At 49.6% G+C, this 21797-nt stretch overlaps 2 protein-coding genes across 3 annotated transcripts in view; one reads left to right on the forward strand and one right to left on the reverse strand.

Annotated features, from left to right (window-relative positions):
- The window catches only part of LOC138076716 (BOS complex subunit NOMO1), a 56612-nt gene extending 56256 nt beyond the window's left edge, over window positions 1–356 (reverse strand). The window contains exon 1 of the mRNA XM_068968999.1: window positions 150–356. Coding sequence (XP_068825100.1) covers window positions 150–314 — 165 coding nt within the window. The 5' untranslated portion in view covers window positions 315–356. The remainder of the gene's footprint in view (window positions 1–149) is intronic.
- A 3051-nt stretch (window positions 357–3407) lies between these two features.
- Window positions 3408–21797, forward strand: part of ABCC6 (ATP binding cassette subfamily C member 6) — a 66924-nt gene continuing 48534 nt past the window's right edge. For both annotated transcript variants that reach the window (XM_068966979.1, XM_068966980.1), the window contains exons 1-8: window positions 3408–3475; window positions 4641–4823; window positions 6300–6425; window positions 6577–6705; window positions 10115–10240; window positions 12861–12922; window positions 16500–16631; window positions 20937–21140. In XM_068966979.1, coding sequence (XP_068823080.1) covers window positions 3440–3475; window positions 4641–4823; window positions 6300–6425; window positions 6577–6705; window positions 10115–10240; window positions 12861–12922; window positions 16500–16631; window positions 20937–21140 — 998 coding nt within the window. In that variant the 5' untranslated portion in view covers window positions 3408–3439. The remainder of the gene's footprint in view (window positions 3476–4640; window positions 4824–6299; window positions 6426–6576; window positions 6706–10114; window positions 10241–12860; window positions 12923–16499; window positions 16632–20936; window positions 21141–21797) is intronic.

Consider the following 21797-nt stretch of genomic DNA (forward strand, 5'->3'; position numbering starts at 1 on the left):
CTCAAGAAGAAAGGGCTCCCAGAATGCGGGGAGTTGCGGGGAGGGGGTGGTGGCAATCGCCTGGGAGGCGAGATCATCGCGGCTCAACGAGGCTGTGCGCCTGGCCCCGGGTCACACACCGAGCTCCGGGCCGCGGGGCGGGCACTCACCTCAATGAGCGAGTAGTTGATCTCCACGTCCGACTTGACGAAGCCCCCGCAACCCACCACGATGTCCTCGGAGCCGCACGCGGGCTCTACCCCGCTCAGCAGCAGCAGAATGGTGGCGGCCACCACCGCCGGCTCGGGTGGCCCCATACCCCGGCGCCCCCGCATGGCCCGGCCTCTGCAGCCTGAACCTCCGCAGGCCTCCGGGTCCCGCCCCTCACTCCGCACGCTGCCGCCGGCTTCCTCCTCCGAAGGCAACTGACAGCCCTGTCCCCGCCCCCGCCGCGACCGCGCATGAGCGTCCCGCCCCCACGGCTATTCCCCCAGACCAAATAACTACGGTACAAGCTCAGCAATGAAAGGAGATCATTGGTGCCCTCTGGAGGCCTGGAGGACTCCGCGCACCTTCTGGCAGGTACAGTTGCAAGGTGCGGATGTACAGGCATAGACTGCAAAGTTGAATTTCGTAGTTTACTAGTTTGGAATTAGGAATTAGGAATTCCAAATCCCCTACTTTGTAATTCAATAGCACTGAAACTGGAAATGACGAGAGACTATGGATCGAAGTATCCAACAAATTTCCCGAATCTATTTGACCCGTAAAGTTCACAAGTGATGTATAATCTCAAACCCCTTTTAGGGATTTATGTTGACTGGGTAACTTTCCATGATAAATGATCAATTAGCTTTTTTTAAAGCAAAACATGTCGTTTAAGTTCAGCATAATATTAAAAAAAATATTTAAATTGTATTTAATCCCACCTCTAGTAACATTTTTATAGAAACAAACTTTGAGGGTTTTCCCCTAGGAAGCAAAATATACATGCAGTTTGACTTACTTTGAACTAGCTCTGTGAGGTGATGCATGAAAATCATCTGAAAGCATCTGTCTGAAAATCAGTTCAAAAATCAGCATGTTATGTTTTGTCTCAAGACTGAATGTATACCATAATGAAGATGAACTACAAGTCACTATATCAAAATAGACAAAAACTGCCCTTCTGACCAGATGTTTGAAATTCTTCCTTTCACTCAAGAAAATCAAGTGCTTTTACTTTGATAGTTTTTATACCTTGCTCCTAAATGATGAAGTAAAGAGATTTCCCACTGAAATTTGCCACTGTGGTTAAGACTCAAGCACTGTGCAGCTATGAATCACTAAACTACACAGTGGCAACAATGGAAGGATACATCCACTAGAGGATCTCAGCCAAGAGCATCTGATTTCTCTCTCTTCATTCTCATTCCAAATACAGTGAGACTCTCAACTCACTGATTATAAAGAGAAACCATTTAAGTAATTGTTTTAATTTTTAGAGGTTCATTATTTATCATTACAATTAAAACAGATGTTTCCATTTGTTTCCTAACATAAATCCCTGGTTTGTCTTAGCAAATACCAGGGGATTGAAAGTCATCAATTAGGAAGTGCTTGGCCTACGGAATCATCTTATTTTACAGACCAGAAACGGAGGCCCAGAGAGGTAAGGGGACTTATCTAGGGTTGGGGTTTTCCTTGGTGGTTGAGTCAGTAAAGTATCTGCCTGCAATGCAGGAGACCTGGGTTCTATCCTTGGGTCAGAAAGATCCCCGGGAGAAGGAAATGGCAACCCACTCCAGTATTCTTGCCAGGGAAATCCCATGGACAGAGGGGCCTGATGGGCTACAATCCATGGGGTTGCAATAGTCAGACATGACTTAACGACTAAACCACCACCACCAGAGCTCGGCACTCAGCCATGTGCTGTTCAGAGAGCTGGAAAGTAGGCTCTGGGATATTTGAGTTCTGTTCTTGGCTTACCTGGTTGATTTCCTCTTGTGTGCTTTCTGCCTATCTGACCATCCCCCCTCAAACCTTCATCATTTCCCTCAAATTCATCTTCATATATACAAAGAAATAAAGCTCTAGGACCATGTCCAGTTGCAATGGGGACTGGGAGGGGGGCCAGTCCTCAAGTCTCCTGATAATTTCCATCAGCCTTCACCAAAACCACCTCAAACAAACAGAGATGATCAGAATGTAAACAGCAGACCTGCCACACTCAGCTTCAAGAAAAAGCCTTGAGTTTTTGCATCCCTGCTTTTCCAGAAGACCCAAGCAGGAAGACAGCTGAAAGCATACTGCCGGGGCCCCAGAAGAGGGTTGAGGAATCTCAGGAAAGGAAGGGGAGAAAAGACCAGGGAGCTCCTGCTGTAGAGGCCCTGAAAAGGGCAAGAGAAAAAGAAGACACCAAAGTAACAACGCAGCCTGGACAGTGCAAACGATTTTAATTCTTCACTCAAACTGAGCACCTGTTCTTGTCTGTCTGAAAAAGCTCAGTCTTTTATTCCTGTCTTGAAAGGGAATACATGGTCATTGCAGAAGAAAAGAAAATAGAAAAAGGAACGCAAGGAAAAAGAAAAGAAAATTAGGAGTTCCATGACCACTGCTTTAATGCATTTCCATCGTTTTGTCTATGCATATATGTTACATAAAGTCATTTCCCTAAAGAAGGCTTGGCTTGGGACACACATTACTTTTAAGACCCAGAAGAAAAACGTAAATGAATTGAATTCAGTCCCCACTTTCCCTAACTTAAGCATATACTATTTTTTTTTCTTTGCACATATATCATAAACTATTTTGTATTATAATCTTTTTTTTTTTTCCTCGCTTAGCATTCAGTAACCATTTTAACGTATTAAACCTATTTCTTCAATGGCACTTTGAACCACTGCTCAGTAACCTAGGGATGAAATCATACTACGAATGCTAATAAAAGTTAACTCTGATTGACCATTTACAGTGTGCCAAACACTCTGCTAGACGTTTTATTGGTAATCTTAAAATCTTCCCACCATCCTAGAGGCAGACAGGGTCGGTCCCACAGGTGAGGGGGCTGCGGCTCCAAACTTAACCCGGGGTCCTCCCATCCCCCATTCCGTCGGTCGCTGGACTTGTGCACACCTGTTGGGTTCGTTTATCTAGATAAATTCCTGGAATTGCTGACCCAGAGTATTCGGGAAGTTCAGGATGACACTTGCGCCAGGGGCAAAGGGGGTTATATGCAGACATCGCCGCACTGTCTGGGGCTCCGGGATCCCCGCCCTCGCTGCCCTGGGTGGCCGTCCTGAGCGCCTCGCCATCTCGCCTCGCTTCACCCCTCCGCGCCCCACCCCCGCCGCCCGGCCGGACCTTGCCCCCGGCCTCGCAATCCAAGAACTCGAATCCCCGCCCCTTCCCCCGGCCGGAACGCGGCCAAGGAAGCCGTCCTCGGACCCCGACAGACACACCAACAGACGGACGGCGCCCGATGGCCGGGCAAGGCGAGCCCTGCGCGAGCCCGGGGGTGAGTGTCCCCACCCCGCTGCACTCCTTCTGGGGCGGGCTCGAGAGATCTCTTGGACAGATCTCTCTCGGGCTGCGATACAGGGGAGGGGCGGACCCCCGGGAGGGTAACAGATGTACCAGGCTAACAGCAAGGCTGGGCCATCTCCTTAACCAAGCTGTTCCCCAAAGAGACCAACCCTGTGAAAGAGGCCCCTAGACACCCCCAGCTACAGGACTCCCCACGTCTCTGGTTCCTGCCTCAGCAAAAGCCTCTAGTGGGAGGGTGGCATTGCTGTAGGAGGGAGAGAATTAAAGCAACCCTGTTTTCTGAAATTCACATTCACACTTCTCTGGCTAGGAAAGGCCAGCAGAAGATCAGATGGTGACCTCTGGTAGAACAAGCTTCAGAGGTAGCCAGGCCAGCGCGGAGTCAGCTCTGGCCCTTCCTATTTGCGTGGGCCTAAAAGAGCCTGTTACCTTCCCAGCTTCTGAGGTTCCTGGTCTATGAAGTGGGAACAGTAATACCTGCCTCCTAAAGTGGTTTTAGGGCTTGCCTGGTGGCTCAGTGGTAAAGAATCCACCTGCCAATGCAGGAGACATGAGTTCGATCCCTGGCTTGGGAAGATCCCCTGGACAAGGGAATGGCTATCCACTCCAGAATTCTTGCCTGGAGAATCCCATGGACAGAGGAGCCTGGCGGGCTGCAGTCACGGGGTCACAAAGTGTCAGACGTGACTTAGCTGCCAAACAACAACAGCAGAGTGGTCTTAAGTCTGTGCCCAGCACTCATCATGGATCCCAGGTCTCCTAGATTCTGGGACCCAACTGCCTTGGTTCAGATCCCAGCACCACCCCTGTCCAGTTGGGTGAGGTCAGCGGAGTTACTCACTTATGAAGTACTCTAGGGACGACAGAGGATGAGATGGTTGGATGGCATCACCAACTCAATGGACACGAGTTTGAACAAAGTCTGGGAGATAGTGAAGGACAGGGAAGCCTGGCATGCTGTAGTCCATGGGGTTGCAAAGAGTTGGACGTGACTCAGTGACCGAACAACAACAAAAAGTGCTTAGCACGTTTTTCGTGTAAATATTGGGGGTCCAAAGAGTTGCCTGGCCCCCCAAGTGGTGAGTTTGGGACCCCTGCATTGTACCATCATAAGGGTCACCCTGGTGTTCCCTCAGGTCTGGAACCAGACGGAGCCTGAGCCTGCCGCTGCCCGCTTGCTGAGCCTGTGCTTCCTGAAAACAGCAGGAGTCTGGGTGCCCCCCATGTACCTCTGGGTCCTTGGCCCCATCCACCTCCTCTACATCCACCGCCATGACAAGGGCTACATCCAAATGTCCCGCCTCTTCAAGGCCAAGATGGTAGCCCCTTCCTCTGGGAGCCTATAATCAGACAATGGTCAGGGGGTGAGGGAGCAGGCCAGAATCAGGCAGAGACCCCAAAGTGGACACGTGGGACCCTGTTAATCAGATAGAGCAATATCCAGAGGCTGCAGAGGGAAACTCAGTGGCATAGACGCTCTCAAACCAATCATCACAGATAATAAAAACCGTACATCCCAAACACACCCGCAGACACCCACACACATCCAGACGAGTTTATGGCTACCACAGCCTGGCATTCCCCAAAGTGTGCGGTGCACACTCCTGAGATACACACGGTGATTTTAGAGCCACACCAGGATGCACCTTTTAAATGTTAACACTCAGGCATTGATTTTTGTGTTTCCCCTCGGGGCAGTACTAAAGAACACTCCTTAAAATTGGTGTGTAGTTGTTGTCCAGTGTTAGAAAAACACTGGCATTCCAAATGTGAGCGTCTCTGCTCATTCTCCTGTTCCCCAAACCTCTAGAAGCGCGCCCTCCATGGTTCATTTACTCCCACACCACCTTGTAAATGTTTGACCTCTTGCCAACCACCTCTCCAGGGTCAGCACACTCTTCCTTAAAGGGCCAGAGAGTATCAGTACTTGTCTGAGATTCCAAGGATGTGTGGTCTCTGTCTTAACTACTCAGTTCTGCTCTTGCAGCAGTAAAGCAACCACAGACGACAAACAGTAAACAAGCAGACATCACTGTGTTTCAGTAAAACTTTATTTATAGTTGCAGAAATTTGCACTTCGTATCAATTTCACGTCAAAGTTTCGTTCAATGAGTGAACAATGGGAAACCCACTCTTAGTTCCGAGGTGATATAACAACAGGCAAGAGGCCAAACTCAGACCGCCGATGGTAGTTTTGACTCCTGCTTAAGACTAACTGACATGTTCGGTGGTTTCTCCGAGGCTCCCAGGTCTGCGTGTGTGTGCTCTCTGCCCTTCTTGATTGTCCAAAAGAGAGACCGATTTGACCGATGGCAGCTCGGTCAAAGAAAGCCTGGAAACGTATCAGTCCCAACAGAGAGTCCCTCCTTGATTTAACAGTAGGGATGGAAAGAGACTTAAAGAGGGCATAACTTTTTCACCGTAGGGATGGAAAGAGACTTAAAGAGGGCATAACTTTTTCACCTGGAGAGTAAATAGCTTTTCATGCTGTTCCTTCACCCCCGAAGCACCCTCCTGTGCATTGTGGGAGCACCACTGGCATTTTGGAAACCGCTGACGTTATTTGTATGGTGCATTATGTATGTGACAGTTACAGGTCAAGCTTGAGCTGCATCACCCCTTACAGAGTTTTTCTTTCACGTCGGCCTGTTCAGTGGTCACGCTGGTACATTACAGTGCCCCACCTGGGGCCACTGTCCAGTTGGGCGTGGAGTCCCTGTCCAGTTGGCAGGGACTGGCATAAAGGTTGCCATCTTTCTTTCCCCCACCAGCCTTATCCCAGCCTGTTTCCCCAGGTGCTTGGGTTCGCCCTCATAATCCTGTGTACCTCCAGCGTGTCTGTGACTCTTTGGAGAATCCAGCAGGGAACGCCCCAGGCCCTCGAGTTCCTCATACACCCCACCGTGTGGCTCACCACAATGGTGAGTCGTGGCCCAGACCTGCTGGCTTGCTCCTGGCTGTTGCTTCTCCTGCCCCGGTGGAGGGGTGGGGCAGAGGGGGCTCCCTCCCGACCCTCTCCTCCCCCAGCCTCCTCCACCCCTGGCCCACCTCCCACCCGACCCTCTTGTCCAGAGCTTCGCCGTGTTCCTGATCCATGCCGAGAGAAAGAAGGGCGTCCAGGCGTCTGGGGTGCTCTTCGGGTACTGGCTACTCTGCTTTCTCTTCCCAGCCACCAGCGCCACCCAGCAGGCCTCCCAAGGGGTAAGTGGGGGCCTGGGTCACCCGGGAACCAGTATGGTGGTTTCAGGCCTTGGGTCCCATCCGTCGTCCTCCCGCTTCCACCACGGCTTATTCTCTCTGCAGAGACACACACTCCGCAAGCACTGAAACTCAAGCAACACACACAGGCATTTCACATAGACGTTCTTATCACCCCATACCTTTTTATCAACAGAAATTCTTATTGTCTTACACACTCAAGTCACACACTTCACTTGCACATACTTGTATGCCCCCATTCACACATTGGGCTTCCCTGGTGGCTCAGACGGTCAAGAATCTGCCTGCAATGCAGGAGACCTAGGTTCAATCCCTGGGTCGGGAAGGTCCCTTGGAGAAGGAAATGGCAACCCACTCTAGTATTCTTGTCTGGAGAATTCCATCAACAGAGGAGCCTGGCGGGCTACAGTCTATGGAGTTGCAAAGAGCTGGACACCAGTGAGCAACTAACACTTTTCACTTCACTTTTTTTCACTCGTGTATCACACAACCACAGACTCCAAAACATCACATACACACACACACACTCGCCTGCACTCACACTTGCTGTGTGTCTATGCTTTCAAGCTCCTACAGGACTTGTGCACAAATGTCCCACACTCATACACACACACACACACACACACACACACACACACACACACTGCATGGGCACCGACATACTGTTGGTTCAAAACCTCAGGGGTTCCCGGGTGAAATTAGAAACCAACTCCAGATCTGGAGGGCCAAGAGAGAGCAAAGAAACAGGCCGCCACTGCAGTTGGAAGGTGACAGTTCTCATAAGCAAGGGAACTTATGGAAGATGCTTGTCTTGGCCGCTGCAAAATACATTGATCTCCGCACCTGCCCACCAGAAACTTAACAGTTTATAGAGGTTTTAACAGGCTTCAGTCATGTGTGCCATCCAGTGGATCTCACCAACACATTGCTCTTTCAAGGTGGCATCCTTGAAGTAGTCCCTAGTGCAGGAACAGTGTGGCCAGAATGCACACTTCAAGGACAGGAGTGGTGAGTGGGGGGTGAGGAACCTCTGGGTCCAGCTCCCAGGTCAGCCAGGGGTCACGTCCTCTGGATGACCTCCTCTGGCACACAGCTGTGTTCATTCTGATGCCATGTAAGTGCGTGTCTCTCCTTATTCTCCACCTTTACCCGTGCCCTCATGCATCTATATTTACACACTCATTTTGCACACTCACCTGTATTTCCATGTTAGGGGGCGTGATCTGCAAAGAGAAAAATCTAAAACCTCAACCAGGGTTTTTCAACCTCAGCACCGGTTACCTACTTCCCTCTTGGGTGGGGGCGGAGAGGAGCTGTCCCATGTGTTGTGGGATGTTGAATAGCATCCCTGGTCTCCCCCCACTGGGTGCCAGTAGTACCACCCCATTACGGTAACCTGACAGGTCTCCTGACAATGGTAAGTGTCCCCTGGGGGCAAAGTCACCCCCGGTTGAAAACCGCTTGCATGGCTGGTACGCTCACCCAAGACGTCTGATCAGGAAACTGAGCAGAGTCTGCTGGTCAGCATTTCATATGGTTACTCCCTCCGGCTCCTGAAAGAAGAAGGCAGAGAAACACTTTCTGTCCTAAAGGACAGATTTTTAACAAAGTAACTTTTGTAACTAATGGGAATAGCCCCCAGGCCCCTCCACTGATTTACGAGAGGGTAGAGAAGGCAATGGCACCCCACTCCAGTACTCTTGCCTGGCAAATCCCATGGGCGGAGGACCCTGGTAGGCTGCAGTCCATGGGGTCGCTAAGAGTCGGACACGACTGAGCGACTTCACTTTCCCTTTTCACTTTCATGCATTGGAGAAGGAAATGGCAACCCACTCCAGTGTTCTTGCCTGGAGAATCCCAGGGACGGGGGAGCCTGGTGGGCTGCCGTCTCTGGGGTCGCACAGAGTCGGACACAACTGAAGCGACTTAGCAGCAGCAGCAGCAGCTTTCTACGTTGACTTAGCAGCCAGCTGTTTGGAACACAGCACTGAAAGACTAATATTGGGACTATATATGCTCTGGAGCTCCGTGTGCGAGGCCCTGTGGCAGGCACTTGATGTCATGAATTCAGTGAAGATCTGAATGATCCCATTTTAAAGATGAGGAACCCTAAGCCTTAGAGAAGTGAACGACTTCCTCTAGGTCACGCAGCCAAAGTCCATCTCACCCAAATTCAGGACAACCTTTCCGACAGAAACGATAGTAAAAATGACACTATGGGGAGTAATGTAGCTGCACTATCAAATTGTCTAGTATCTGTCCCCCAAAACGAAACCAAAAACAGGGAGGGAAAAAATCCAATAGAGAAATTGTGATCTGAAACTTGGGCTCTTGTTTAAAAACATAAAAATTCAGTTCACACTGGCTCAAGGGGGAAAAGTCCCAGGGTATCTATTAGCTCACATACCTGGGACCTGCTAGTAGGCATAGCTGGCCCAGACATTCAGAGAACTCAGCTAGAGCTCCATTTCTGCCTGTCCCTTGGCTCTCGCCTCTTGGCTTCACTCTCCAATGGGATGGCAAGGAGAGCCCCAATTATTCCAGGCTTTCGCTTCACAAATATAGCAAACCTGGAAGATCTCCTGATGGGTCCAGCTCTCGGTCCAGCGCAGGTCCTGCGTCTGTTCCTAGCCCAAGCACGGTAGCCAGGGACGGGAACATGCTCGTTGGTCAGGCCTCCATCATCTGCCTGCCCTGCCCGCCCCCCCAGGATGGAATCAGCTCTACATAAACCTCATACCTGAGCATGAGAGGAAGAGTTAGGGTGCTCTGGCCAGAAAGGGCACGGGGTGCAAAAGCAATCATGGCAGGGCAGCAAGAGCTCGCGATCTGGAGCAGATCATTTGTGTGGCCTTGAGCAAGGTACTGTCACTTCTCTGAGCCTTGGTTTCCTAATGAGTAACACAGAGCAAGTAAACCCCAGCTGGGGCAGGGTGGGGAGGGACTTGACGAGACAGTGTGTGTAAAGACTCCAGCATGTGCCCGAGGCAGAGTGAATGCTCCCTGAAACCAGCTCCCTTCTTAAACCAGAAAACACTGGCCACAGAGACTGGGACGGGAGATTGGGGGGTGGGGTTCCTTTGTTGCCCAGGGAGAAGGACAAAGAGTCCTTCAATTTGTGTCCTGGTGGCTAAGGCCACTGGTCACCTAAGGGCACACTCCCTGCCTGCCATTTGTCTAGACAGAATCTGTGTAAGCCAAGTGTTTTCAAGGCCAGGAAGGCTGGGGGCTCTGACTCTCAAACCTGGTGGCTCCAGCCCCCAGCCGGGCACTGCTCCCAGCATCAAAAACCCCGTTCTGCCTCCATCCCTTCTCCCCTTCCTGACACCCTCCCCAGTCTCTGCTTCTCCTAAGCCCTGACTCCGTGGAACTTCTGCTTTCTCTCCCGCAGGATTTCCAGAGCGACCCTTTCCGCCACCTGTCACCCTACCTGTACTTGTCTCTGGTGATGGCGCAGTTTGCACTGTCTTGCCTCGCTGATCAACCCCCGCTTTTCCCGAAAAGGCCCCCACAGGCTGTAAGTCACCACGTCTCCAACCAATGCCTTGCTTGTCCCTGTTCCTCTTCTGGTCCTCAGTGCCCCCCAAGTGATGGAAGGAAGTTAAATTAAAGCACAGGCCTTTATTTATTTATTTTTTTTAATTCATTCAGCCAAAGCCATAGTACATATCAACTCTATGCCACGGGTTGGCCAACTCTTTCCGTCCGAGATAGAAAATATTCTGGGCTTTGTGGGCCATATGGTCCCTGTATGGCAGCTATGGAGGTCAGGTTTTGCAAAAAGCAGACAGACTATATGTCAACAAAGGAACATGGCTGTGTTCCAGTAAAACTTTATTTGCAGAGAAAAACAGTGGGCCAGATTTGGCTTGGGGGCTGTAGTTTGCCAGTCTATTCTGTGCGCCAGCTCAGTACTGAGGATCTTTAGTAAAAAGTGATGTCTCTGTCCTCATGTGACTAATACCCACTAGGGGAACCATTAATCACACAATTACCCAAATGTGTGGAAAATTAAAACTCATCATCATAAAAATTCAGGATTAAAGTGACTTGCTCAATAGAAGTGCTCCATAGAAGTTCATGGTCCATAAGAGTTTACAGCAGATAACACTGTGAAATCCAGAAAGAATTCTCTGAGAAAAAGACAGTTGAGTGGAGATCATCTAAAAAGATGCTCAACAGTTTGAATAATTAAGTTAAAATGTAACAGGACTTTGTTCAATGAGTAGCAGGAAAAAATTAAAATTGATAACACACGCTGATGGCAAAGATGTGGTGCAGTGAGCATTCTCATACCCTATTGGTGAAGAGTTTAAATCTGTGCAGTCTTCCTGGAGCCACTGGTAAAATCTCACCTCTTCTTCACTTCCTTGTCACATTCACTGAAGGATACTGTTGAAAACATTGCTGGTGTCATGCATGGTCCTTGCTTTGAGAACTTCTTGGTCTCGGTATTTATTAAGTTGTTCTGAGCAACTGTTAGTTCTTACCTAGGCACTTTTACTGAAAAAACAAGAGAGTTCCAGAAAAACATCTATTTCTGCTTTATTGACTATACCAAAGCCTTTTACTGTGTGGATCACAATAAACTGTGGAAAATTCTGAAAGAGATGGGAATACCAGGCCACCTAACCTGCCTCTTGAGAAACCTGTATACAGGTCAGGAAGCAACAGTTAGAACTGGACATGAAACAGCAGACTGGATCCAAATAGGAAAAGGAGTATGTCAAGGCTATACATTGTCACTATGCTTATTTAACTTCTATGCAGAGTACATCATGAGAAACACTGGGCTAGAGGAAGCACAAGCTGGAATCAAGATTGCTGGGAGAAATATCAATAACCTCAGATATGCAGATGATACCACCTTTATGGCAGAAAGTGAAGAAGAACTAAAGGGCCTCCTGATGAAAGTGAAAGAGGAGAGTGAAAAAGTTGGCTTAAGGCTCAACATTCAGAAAACGAGGATCATGGCATCTGGTCCCATCACTTCATGGCAAATAGATGGGGAAACAATGGAAACAGTGGCTGACTTTATTTTTCTGGGCTCCAAAATCACTGTAGTTGGTGATTGCAGCCATGAAATTAAAGGACGCTTACTCCTTGGAAGGAAAGTTATGACCAACCTAGATAGCATATTCAAAAGCAGAGACATCACTTTGCCAACAAAGGTCTGTCTAGTCAAGGCTATGGTTTTTCCAGTGGTCATATATGGATGTGAGAGTTGGACTATAAAGAAAGCTTAGCACCGAAGAATTGATGCTTTTGAACTGTGGTGTTGGAGAAGACTCTTGAGAGTCCCTTAGACTGCAAGGAGATCCAACCAGTCCATCCTAAAGGAGATCAGTCCTGGGTGTTCATTGGAAGGACTGATGTTGAAGCTGAAACTCCAATACTTTGGCCACCTGATGTGAAGAGCTAACTCATTGGAAAAGACCCTGATGCTGGGAAAGATTGAGGGCAGGAGGAGAAGGGGATGACAGAAGATGAGATGGTTGGATGGCATCACCAATTCAATGGACATGGGTTTGGGTGGACTCTGGGAGTTGGTGATGGACAGGGAGGCCTGGTGTGCTGCGATTATGGGGTTGCAAAGAGTCGGACACGACTGAGCAACTAAACTGAACTGAGGCACTTTCAGTCCTGTGACAAAACCCCTTTTTGCCTTGCCTGCTAGGAAGCACCAAGCCCTTTGGTATCTATTGTGGTTAAGGATCAGAGAAGGACATGGCAACCCACTCCAGTACTCTTGCCTGGAGAATCCCGTGGACAGAGGAGCCTGGTGGGCTGCTATCCATGAGGTTGCACAGAGTCAGACACAACTGAAGCAACTTAGCATGCATGCATGCACTGGAGAAGGAAATGGCAACCCACTCCAGTGTTCTTGCCTGGAGAATCCCAGGGACGGTGGAGCCTGGTGGGCTGCCGTCTATGGGGTTGCATAGAGTCAGACACGACTGAAGCGACTTAGCAGCAGCAGCAGCAGTGGTGAAGTATACAGGACATCTCAGTCTGGTTTTCAGTATTAAGCTTGTTGTCAATTCATTCTGTCTTCCTGCCCTTAGTTCTGCTTGCCACATACTGGCCATGGATTATGAGACCAAGTCCTCCCACTTCTAAATCTTCTGTCTTTGCAGAATCCATGTCCTAAGGCTGGGGCCTCCTTCCCCTCCAAGGCCATGTTCTGGTGGGTTTCTGGGTAAGTAAAGTAGCAGGGAAGGGGTGGGGGTGGGGGTGGGGGGGTGCCCCCACCCACCTACATGTGCCACTCTTACTTGTTACCACAGCTCTTTCCCAAGGAGATTTCCCCAAGCTTACCAAAGTCAGCCAGGCTTTCTCCATCCCAGCCTGGGTGCTGGGATTTTAGTGCGTCCACCATCCATATCCCATTGCCACTCACTCACTGGAGTGAGATTGGAGTCCTGGCTCTGTCTCTTAGCTGGCCACATCACAAGCATTTAGTCTAAGTTTTCCCCTCTGTAAAATGGGAACAACTCTACCTTCATTAAATGTAAAGTGCTTAGTGCTTGTATATAGAAGGCACTCAATAAAATCATATCTCTATCTAGTCCTTCCACCAACATAGTAGGTGTTTAATAAGCACCTTCTATCTGCCAAGCACCAAGGGTGAGGAGGCAAAAGACCAAATCTTTACTCACTAGAGGCTCCCAGGCTGGTGGAGAAGATGTTTCTCCAGGGTTAGCACACCAGGCATGGAGGACATACCTACTTCCTGGACCCTCTCTTGACCACACTGCCATCAGATCATACTTGAATTACGTCTCCACCACTTCCTGGCTGTGTGACCTTGGGCAAGCTACTTAACCTCTCTGTGCTTCAGTCTTGCACTTGTCAAATGAGGATCATAATAGCATCTACCTCACAGGGTTGAGGATTAAATGAAATGACGTTTCTGAAGCACTTAGAACAGAATCTGTCCCATAAAGTTTTATATAAAGTGGTTGTTAAATAAATGAAGGATAGATGACTATGAGGGTTTTCCAGGTGACTCAGATGGTAAAGAATCTTCCTGCAGTGCAGGAGACAGGTTCGATCCCTCTGTTGGGAGGATCCCTTGGAGAAGGGAATGGCAACCCACTCTAGTATTCTTGCCTGGAGAATCCCATGGTCAAGGGGAGCCTAGAGGGCTACAGTCCATGGGGTCACAAAGAGTCAGACATGATTAAGCGACTAAACAACAACGAAGACTACTCCGAGGGTATGGAATTGGTGGAGGGTATGGAATTGGTGGAAAGAACCTGGAAGTTTGCTAAACATCTCTGAAGAGAACCTAGCCTGCTGTTTACCAGATGCAGGCATTTATGGGCCATTCCTCAAGCTTTTTGCCTTATTTGGGTATCACTTATACTCAATGTACTTAATGTTTTTTCTTTAGATTTATTTGCTTTCTCTACTTTGTGTGTTGAGCTTAGTCACTCAGTTGTGTCTGACTCTTTGTGACCCCATGGACTGTAGCCCACCAGGCTCCTCTGTCCATGGGATTCTCCAGGCAAGAACACTGGAGTGGGTTGCCATTTCCGTCTCCTTTCTCTACTTTAGTAACCTTTTATAAGGGAAACTTTCTATCACTACCAAGATCACAAAAATCTAGAATCCCTTGCCATGTAGAATGCTAAAAGTAGTTTCAGTGAAAAACAAATATTATGAATAATTTCTGGATTCAAACTGTTGCTTGCCTGAGTTTACTCTGTATTAGAAAAAGGAACTTGAAAAGTCTCAAAAAGGAGCTCAAGACCAGCTCCAAACAAGGTCTCCTTGGTGTCACAAGAACGATGAGAGACCTAAAAGGGAAAAAAACCCATTCCTGCTATGGAAGTCTGAAGTAGTTAATTTCTTTTCTTTATGGCCTGCAGGCCTATTTGCCCCAAGGTTTATGGGATCTTAGTCCCCTGACCAGGGCTCAAATGCATATCTTCTGCATTGGAAGGTGGATTCCTAAATTCCTAACCACCAGGGAAGTTAACTTCTTGTGTATGCGTGTTGGTTTGAAAACTGGCCTCAGGTAGCCAAGGGCAAGGAGAGACAGAAGAGGCAGCCACTCCAGGCTGGAAGGAGGCAGGGTTAACAACAAGCCAGGGATCTTACATCCGAGGCTTGTCTTGGGCCCTGCAAGCTGAGTACATCTCACTGGACTCCCTAGAATTTACAGAGCAGCCTTAACGGGGTTCAGACATGTACACCATCCAGATAGTCTAACACTTACTCTCAAAGTAGCTCCTAATGTGGGAACAGTGGACAGAACGTATGTCCCAAGGACAGGGGAGGGAGGAGCCTCAGATTGCCTGGGTCCAGGTCATAGGTCCACCAGTGGCCACATCCTCTCAATGACCTCCTTCAACAGTGCACCAACTACAGTCATCTCATATAGCAGTCCCAAGCGCGAGAAAACATTCTCATTTTAAGGTGAGAAAATTGAGGTCCATTGCTGGGAAGTGACTTGCCCAGGGTCCCAACACTGAAGAGTGGTGATTTTATTTGACAAATCTTGTGCCCGGAGCCCTCTAGTGGTAAAGAACCTGCCTGCCAATGTGGGCGACATAAGAGATGCAGGTTTGATCCCTGGGTCAGGAAGATTCCCTGGCAACCCAATCCAGCATTCTTGCCTGGAAAATCCCATGGACAGGGGAGCCTGGCAGGCTACAGTCCAGGGATCACAAAAGAGTCAAACACAACTGAAGCGACTTGGCACCTATGCACACACATGCCCTGAGCTAGGAGGTGATGATAGAAGAGGGAGAATCTTTGTCTCCATGAAACTTACCGCTAATGGAAGAGAAAGACTAAATAAACAATCAGACCAAAAAAAAGTAAACAATGATCATCCCAGCAAGCATTACAAAGAAACAGCTCAGGAAACTAAGGGATCTTGCAATGGGAGAATCTACCTGGACTCAGGTGTGGGGGTCATCAAGTGGGCTTTTAAGGAAATCGTGTCCAAGCCAGAGATGAAGGACAAGTGAGAAGTGTCAGGGAAAGAGTTTTAAACAGAGGGACGTGCATGTGCAAAGGTCCTGAGGCCAGGCGGCTGGAGCAGTGAACCAGGAGGAGAATGGGGAGAAGTTCAATTTTCCTCCACTGTAATAGTTTTCAACTCTGGACTTCTGATTCCTAGGGAGGCTTATTTCCCCTGTTACAGGGTCAGTTCAGTTCAGTCACTCAGTCGTGTCCGACTCTTTGCGACCCCATGAATCGCAGCACGCCAGGCCTCCCTGTCCATCGCCAACTCCAAGAGTTCACTCAGATTCACGTCCATCGAGTCAGTGATGCCATCCAGCCATCTCATCCTCTGTCTTCCCCTTCTCCTCCTGCCCCCAATCCCTCCCAGCATCAGTCTTTTCCAATGAGTCAACTCTTTGCATGAGGTGGCCAAAGTACTGGAGTTTCAGCTTTAGCATCATTCCTTCCAAAGAAATCCCAGGGCTGATCTCCTTCAGAATGGACTGGTTGGATCTCCTTGTAGTTACTCCTTGGTTAAGTCACTTAATCTCTCTGAGCCTCTGTTTTCTTCCTCATCTGTAAAATGGGTCGATAGAAATCTATCATATAGGCTTATGTGAGAATTAAATGAGATAATCTTTGTAGTCTGAGAAGCGCCTACCACTGTTAGTGCAGTTAGATAAATTGCTCTCCTTGTACCGAGGGGCCAGCGGAGGTGCAGAGAGGTAAACAACTTACCAGGGACCACACATCTACCAAACCAGGTCACTGCAGAGGCGCACGCGGGGAGGGCTGGCTGTTGTCACCCTCTTTTATAGGTTGGTCTGGAAAGGCTACAGGAGGCCACTGGGGCCAAAAGACCTCTGGTCACTTGGGAGCGAAAATTCCTCTGAAGAACTGGTTTCCCAGCTTGAAAAGGAATGGACAAGGAACCGCAGCGCCACCCAGCGGTGAGTGTGTAGAAGGTGGGCGCTTAGCCCGAAGCTGGTCAGCAAAGCCCTTGGTTCTACAAACACCCCCTCCCCTACTCTGGGCTGAGTCCCTGAGAAATAAGTTCTCAAATAGGTATAATTAAGCCTGGGTTAAATGTAGCCCTGCCGTCGAGTGGTTGATGACCTGGGACAAGTGGCTTGACCTCACTGGAGCTTGATGTTTCAGGACACGGACAAAAGTAGCTCTGTGGCAGGACTGCCAAGGTTCCCTTGCATACTCTAGGACCTCGTGGTTACTGTTATCGATGGCTAAATCCCACACATTAGAAGGAGCCAGAGAGAGACAGAGTCTACTGGCTCATATAGCTGAGAAGGTGGGTCTGGCCTCAGGTGTAGCTGGATTCAGAACTTGCGTGATGTTCAATTCTTTCCCTCCATCTCTAAGCTCAGCTGTTGTCCCGACACTGGTCTCTCCATAAGGCCTGTCCCATGCTAGGCCAACTCAACACCCGCTTCCCCACCATCCACCTAAAAAAAAAAAATCTCAAGGAAGGACTCTGATTGGCTGGCTGAGTCATGTGCCTCTCAGGGGCCAATCCCATGGCTGGAGGGCAGGCCACATGATTGGCATCAGAGCCACACAGGGAGGGGAGGGGCTGCTCCCGGAAGGAAGAGTGTATGTTTTCCAAAAGGGATAAATAATAATGACAAATCGAAACAGCAGCCCTCTCTCACCTCAGGCATATCTTGCTGTACTGCCCCTCCACTCTTAAATGAGTTTTGAGTTCATCCCAATGGTCCCTGGAGGTCTTGTCCACCCTCTCCCAGCTCTGCTCTCCACTGCCAGCATAAGAATGATGGTCACCCAGTATTAGAGCTGCAGCAGAAGCATTCTCCAGGACGGTTTGAGAATCTGTGAACAACTGACAGTAAGAAAGCAGAGTGGCAGGTTTATACAGAGATCTGGCTCAGGCATTTTCTGAGCTCACTGCTTATGCACAGGAGAGAACTTTGGTTTTGTTTCTGAAAGATGTTGCAACCTTTGCGGGAAGGGTGAAGACGTCATCTTAGATCACAGACCGATTCGTCTGCTGGCCAAGTCGGGGTCACAGGCGTGTTTGGCCAGCATGTATCTTGCTGTTGTTTGAGGTTTGTGCTTTGTTTTGTTTTGGGGGGCAAGTCACCAACATTTAAGCTGTTGGAGAGGTCACAAAAATATGGAATTTGGGTGTCTCTTAAAGTAGAATGGCAGTGTTAGGTCGCGTCCCTCGTGACAGCGGGATGGATCTGGGAAGTGGTTGCCCTGTGGAACAGGGCGTGTGTGCTTCACTTTGCCACAGTCTCTACCACTCCCTTTTACATCCCCCAGCTACACCCGGCGCTCACACCCCCTCCCTTGCTCTGTGGTCATTTTTGGATCTGGCACTAAATTGCTTTGGGACCAGACACCAAAGACCAGCCAACAAGTCTAGTGGCTTTCCTCGTGGCTCAGACAGTAAAGAATCTGCCCGCAATGCAGGAGACCTGAGTTTGTGCCTGGATGGCCGGGCCAAAGAAAGGTGACATCTTGGGGCTACAGGGATGACCAGGGTAGAGATGTGAGTGCAGGGTTAGAAAAATGGCTGAATTAGAAATACTGCTGGCCTCAGAGGCTGGGGGTAGGGGTAGGCTTCAAGACAGGTAGTAAACTAATATTTCTTTATTTCTTTGCAAGCAGGTTGGTAATGACTGGCTCCTTGTAGCCTTTTGTGCTAAAAATACCAAATTGTCCTAGGACTGCTAGTTGAGATTTGTCCTTCCCCTTCATCCTAAGGGGGGCTTCCCTGGTGGCTCAGAGAGTAAAGAATCTGCCTGCTATGCAGGAGACCTGGGTTCAATCCCTGGGTCGGGAAGACCCCTGGAGAAGGGAATGGCTACCCACCCCAGTATTCTTGCCTGGAGAATTCCATGGACAGAGGAGCCTGGCGAGCCACAGTCCATGGAGTTACACACGACTGAGCAACTCACACTTTCACACTTTTCATCCGGAGGGGATGCTCAGAAGATTCTTGAGAGGGGAAGGGGGGACTGGAGGCCCAGCTTGTGGTGGAGGGGTATTCACCCCGTTAGCTGCGCTCTGGGAGTATAAAGGCTGACGTTGAGGGGGCAGGGAACGGAGATATCGCAAGTTGTCTCTCAGAAGAAAGAGGCCCAGGAACGCCACTGATCCTTAAACTCACTCACGTGGAGGAGGGCTGGGCCATTTGCTCTGCAAGGCAACTGGAAACTCGGCTCTGTTATAACGGGCCCAGGAGACTAGTTGCACAGCATTCTAGTAAAAGCAACCAGTGGGTTAAGTTGAGTGTCAGGAGGAAATCTGGAGAAGTCAGTCCATTCCCAGGCTGTGGGTGCTTGACTGAGGGCCTGGCAGCCAAACCCTGTTTGGAGGATGGGGATACAACCAAACACAAGACAGCTGAGGCCTCTCGTTCCAGAAAGCTGATTTTTTGGTGGAGGAGACAGATACTTGCAATTTGAAGTCAGTGCTGGGACAGAAATAAGGGTCTGGGATGGGGAAACAGAGCTACTGGAGTTGGAGCCAGCAGAGAAAGTGTCTTTGAGGAGGTGATGCTGAAATGGAAGTCAAGCCTTGGGCAGACACATTCCAGATCAAGGGCAGATTGTGCCAAGGCCTGAGAAAGGTGAGCTGCGGATGTGTCAAGGAGCGGAAAGAAAACCAGCCCAGGAAAGAGGGCCAGGAGGAAGTGGGGAAGTGGGCGGGGGCCAGGCCACACAAGACTGTGTCTAGAAATAGAGACATTTTATTAAACCGTTGAAGGATTTTATACAGGAAAAAAAAAAAAACACTGTCTACCCACTTGGAGTCCTAACAAGACAGATGAGAACAGGAGCTGGAGACAGCATGGCTCTGAGGCTGATGAATGAAATGATTCCATCCGGTGGGCAGGGGTGGGCAGGGATGGCCTTTATAAGAAGGTAATATCCTTTTGGCATTCAAGACCCAAGTATCCAAATGCGAGTGGCAGGCCATGCCCAGCTCATGACGGAGGCCAAGCCACAGCTCATCAGAGATGCCAAGCTAAACCACAAGCCGGGCCAAGCGGGGAGGGGCAAGACCTTGACTTTCGTTCGTGAGGGCTTGGGTACCTACACTCATCAAGGGTTTTTTCTTTTTCATTTTTGGGTGAGAGAGGGGGCTCTGTGTGAATTGTGAGTCAAGGTCTGGGTTCAGGACTTCCCTGGTGGTTCAGTGGCTGAGACTTCCACCTTCCAGTGTAGAGGATGCAGGTTCAATCCCTGCCGACATCCCAGGTGCCTCACAGTGAAAAAACCAAAACATGAAACAGAAGCAATGTTGTAACAAATCCATAAAGCCTTTAAAAATTATCTACATGAAAAAAAAATCTTCAAAAAAAATTCTAGGCTCAAGTCCCTGCTCCGTCCTCCATGTGTGACCTCGGGCACCTATCACCACCTCTCAGAGCCTCCGTCTCCTCTGAGGTTAAATGGGGACCCTGTGACAGCCAGGGGGCCAGGAGGTCGAGAGGAGTTGATGAGATTATGTGCGTGAAGGACTGATCCCAGTGCCTGGCCCTGGGTCCCAGCTCTCAGTACCACTGAAGTTCTGATAACTTCATAGGCTGTCAGAGCTGGAAGGGACCCAGAGTGGGGCCAGCTCCATCTTTGCATGAGGATACAGAGGCACAGAGAGGGGAGCAGCCTGCCCAAGGCCACACAGCAACCGCGTGGCTGCCAGGCTCTCCCTATGGCCAAAGCCTGCCTCTGGAAGGGCCCTCAGGCCTCCCTGCTCCTCCTGCGGCTTCTTCCCCCGAACCTTTCCCTGATAACCCAGGGCCTGGGATCTTAGACGTCACAGCTGCCAGGGCTTCCATCTGTGGTTTCACTCAGACCAGGGGTGCCAGGCTCAGACCTCAACAATGATTCTAAACTGGTCCTCAACCAGCTCTGAACTACCTCAGGGCTGGCTGGGGTGGGCTGCCTAAGGGATCAGAAAATGCTGTGAAGGTTGGGATTGAATCCCAGCCCTTTCATTTCTCAACCGTGCATCCTTCCCCAGCTCTACCTTCTGAGCCTCAGTTTCCTCATCTGTGAAATGGGGTAACACCCGCTCTCTGGGGTCTTTTTCTTAAGGTCACTAATCCCATTCATGAGGGCTGCACCCACATGACCTAATCACCTCCTAATACCATCACACTGGGAACTAGATTCAACATGAATGTGGGTGGTGGGTGGGACGGGGGTGGGGACATAAACCTTCAATCTGTTAAAAGGGCCCAAAGCTGATGTCTTCTCTCCCCTAAGGCACACCAAGGCGACAGCATTTAAAAGGAAAGGAAGCCATAACAAGGAGGCCCCAGAGATGGAGACCCTCTTGCCAAAACAGCGGGGGCAGAGGGGCCCGCTGCTGAGGGCCATCTGGCAGGTGGGCCGCTCCACCTTCCTCCTGGGGACCCTCAGCCTCATCATCAGTGATGTCTTCCGGTTCACGGTGCCCAAGCTCCTCAGGTGGGTCCAGGCCTTGGGTGCCTTGTTGAGGCTGGTGGTCCCTGAACAGTGTCCTTCCAGGCCTGGCGGGCCTTCAACCCTCCTTCCACCCTTGCCTGGACGTTTGTTGCTCAAGGCACTGAGGGTGGATGAAAAGGGTGCTGAGGAAGAACAGAAATAAGTGAAAAAGTGACTCCCCTTCCCCTCGGGAAGGGAAAATGAATGAATTTGGCCTGACTGGATCTCTTTGCTTTCACTGTACCACAAAAGTCCCCCAAAGTGAGGGGCTTCAAACCGCTTCCTTAGCTGTGATAGTGTGGGGCATCAGTTCATGCTGGGTTCCGGTGGGTGGTTCTCTCCTTGGTGGGTTCAGTCATGTGTCTGCAGTCACCAAGGTGGTCTCAGCTGGGACAGCTCGTCTCTCCCCTGAAGGTCTGTCACCCTTAAAAGGCTGATTTCCAGCTCGTTCACAGGGCTGCGTGGCAGGGTCTCTAGACAAAGCCCTTTTCTCTTGAAGCCAAAGCTGGTTGTACAGCCAGCCCAGATTCAAGGGATGGCCTGTTACTTTGCTCAAGCTGCCGTAGCAAAGGACTACAGACTGGATATCTTGAACAGAAATCCTTTTTCTGGTGCTTATCTTTTCTACTGTCATTTCTTTTTTGTAAAATTGAAGTTTAG

The sequence above is a fragment of the Capricornis sumatraensis genome, chromosome 3 (assembly GCF_032405125.1).
Source record: "Capricornis sumatraensis isolate serow.1 chromosome 3, serow.2, whole genome shotgun sequence".
Taxonomy (NCBI): domain Eukaryota; kingdom Metazoa; phylum Chordata; class Mammalia; order Artiodactyla; family Bovidae; genus Capricornis; species Capricornis sumatraensis.